The 1938-nt window shown below is 33.2% G+C and overlaps 1 protein-coding gene across 1 annotated transcript; it reads right to left on the bottom strand.

The window, feature by feature from the left end:
- On the bottom strand, positions 1-1578 carry LOC145010962 (high mobility group B protein 3-like). Its single transcript, XM_078969558.1, has 8 exons — positions 1468-1578; positions 1304-1359; positions 1069-1158; positions 923-980; positions 748-792; positions 529-609; positions 347-433; positions 1-251 (listed from the first exon to the last, which is right to left on the bottom strand). Exons 2-8 carry the CDS (start codon positions 1348-1350, stop codon positions 234-236), a joined length of 426 nt encoding a protein of 141 aa, XP_078825684.1. The 5' UTR covers positions 1351-1359; positions 1468-1578; the 3' UTR covers positions 1-233.
- Between the last annotated feature and the right edge of the window lie 360 nt (positions 1579-1938).

The following is a 1938-nucleotide window of genomic DNA, read 5'->3' as shown; positions in this document are numbered from 1 at the left end:
TTTATATCCGAAAAAGATAAAGATGCATTAGCAAAGGATATTGTTCTAAACAGAAAACCACCCCAAAAGGGTAAATTTGGAAGATACAAAAGCTAACATTAGAGCCAACCAAAGTTACATTTCCTTTTTCCTGTGCACCATAAAAACCAAATCTATTCTAATCAGTAACATGAAACTACAAAGCAAGTAACTTATCAAACCATCAACACCGAATCAACTTCCACTTTCTTGATTCAGTCATCATCTTCCTCCTACAAAACACAAATTAAGTTTCATTTGTTAAAAAAGATTAATCATATACTGAAAAAACAAGTATCAATAACATTATGTTTTATAAAAAACATACATCATCACTTTCATCCTCATCTGCTTCATCATTGACTTCAGACTTAGATTTGTCAGAATCCTCATCATCATCATTACCACCTCCAGCCTATTTACATGGCAGCAAACTCAATGTCAATGAATCAAAAACAACAATATTATAATGATAAGCATATGACTTCTAAGTTTTAACAAAGATTTTACAAGTTTTTTGTTGTAGGTGTCCAAGTTCTTCTCATATTCCTTCTTTCTTTTGTCAGCTTTGGCTTGAAAAGGTGCCTTTTCCTACATTCACATCATCCAAAAAACAGGGGTAAATAACTAAAGACCACATCAATTTTTTATAAATTCTTAAGAAGTTGATGAGCATTATAATTTTGCCTCAAAAACTAAACATGGTAATGTAGTGTAAGTGCTACTTACAGAGTCGGACATTGACTTCCATTTTGCCCCACCAGCTTTACCAACCTGATAATTATACAAGTAAAGTCCAATTCAAAATCTAAAAACACAAATTCAACTCAATCTAGATACAGAATACTTGAAACAAAGCTTAAGAAGTTTCGATGACAAAAAGGCAAAAAGGAAGATCACTTACAGCAGCAACAGATTTGTTGTCAGGGTTATCTTCTTTGAACTGCTTTCTAAAGTCCTCCCTTCACAACATTAACAAAAGGAAAAGTATTTAAACTTTGGAAACGGAAGTAAAACTTGAAGGTAGATAAACGAAGAACAGCTACTAACATGAAGACAAAGAAGGCGCTAGCAGGTCTCTTGGGTTTATTGGGATCCTTAGCTGCTTTCCCCTTGGCTGCAGTTTTCTTTACAGCCAACCTAAAATTACAACAAACAATTGTTAAAAAGTACCAAAATCATGATCCTGGGGAAAAACAAAAACCTAATTCATTGAAGATGAAAAAAATACAACATTAAACCCTAGCGGATGGTATGTGTTGAACATAGTTAGATTAAATCGTACTTGGTATCGGCTTTCCTCGTAGCACCGCTTGATTTGCCTCCTTTCATCGTTTGATCCTGAATGAAACAACCGAAACAACAAACTAGGTCAAAAATCGAAGCGAAAATGGTTGTAAATGACAAAAATTAGAGTCGACATCGAGGAAAAAGATGAAGAAAACATACCTAGTTAGCAAAAAATCTAGGGTTAGGGTTTGATTCGTTTGCGATTGGGGGATACTGGGGTAAGGAAATCGACTTATAAATGGCTACGATACGTCGGCAATAGAACTATTTGGGCGGGAAGATTTTCATTCCAACAGGGCTTGATTATGTTCATGATTTTGGGCCCATTTTGGATAAAACATCAAATTGGACCTTTTTATAACCCATAGGCTTATGTCCGAATATGTTCTACTTAAATATAATTCTGCAATTTATAATTTATAAATAAGAAAAAAAAAATTAGAGGTTGCATAGTTGAATGTGATTTTAGGAAAGATCACATGCAAAACAAAAGTTTTTTTTACATATTTTATTATTTAAAAAAATCCATGTTTAAAGTCACTGTTAAGTAGCTTTCTATTGATAATTTCCTTGAGTGATTGTAAACTAGGAACATGAATCCATGATTTTAATAAGTTAACTCTCAACATC

Source organism: Lactuca saligna, chromosome 8 (assembly GCF_052625555.1).
Source record: "Lactuca saligna cultivar CGN05327 chromosome 8, ASM5262555v1, whole genome shotgun sequence".
Classification (NCBI taxonomy): Eukaryota; Viridiplantae; Streptophyta; class Magnoliopsida; order Asterales; family Asteraceae; genus Lactuca; species Lactuca saligna.
This window is presented reverse-complemented; position numbering and strand designations above follow the sequence as displayed.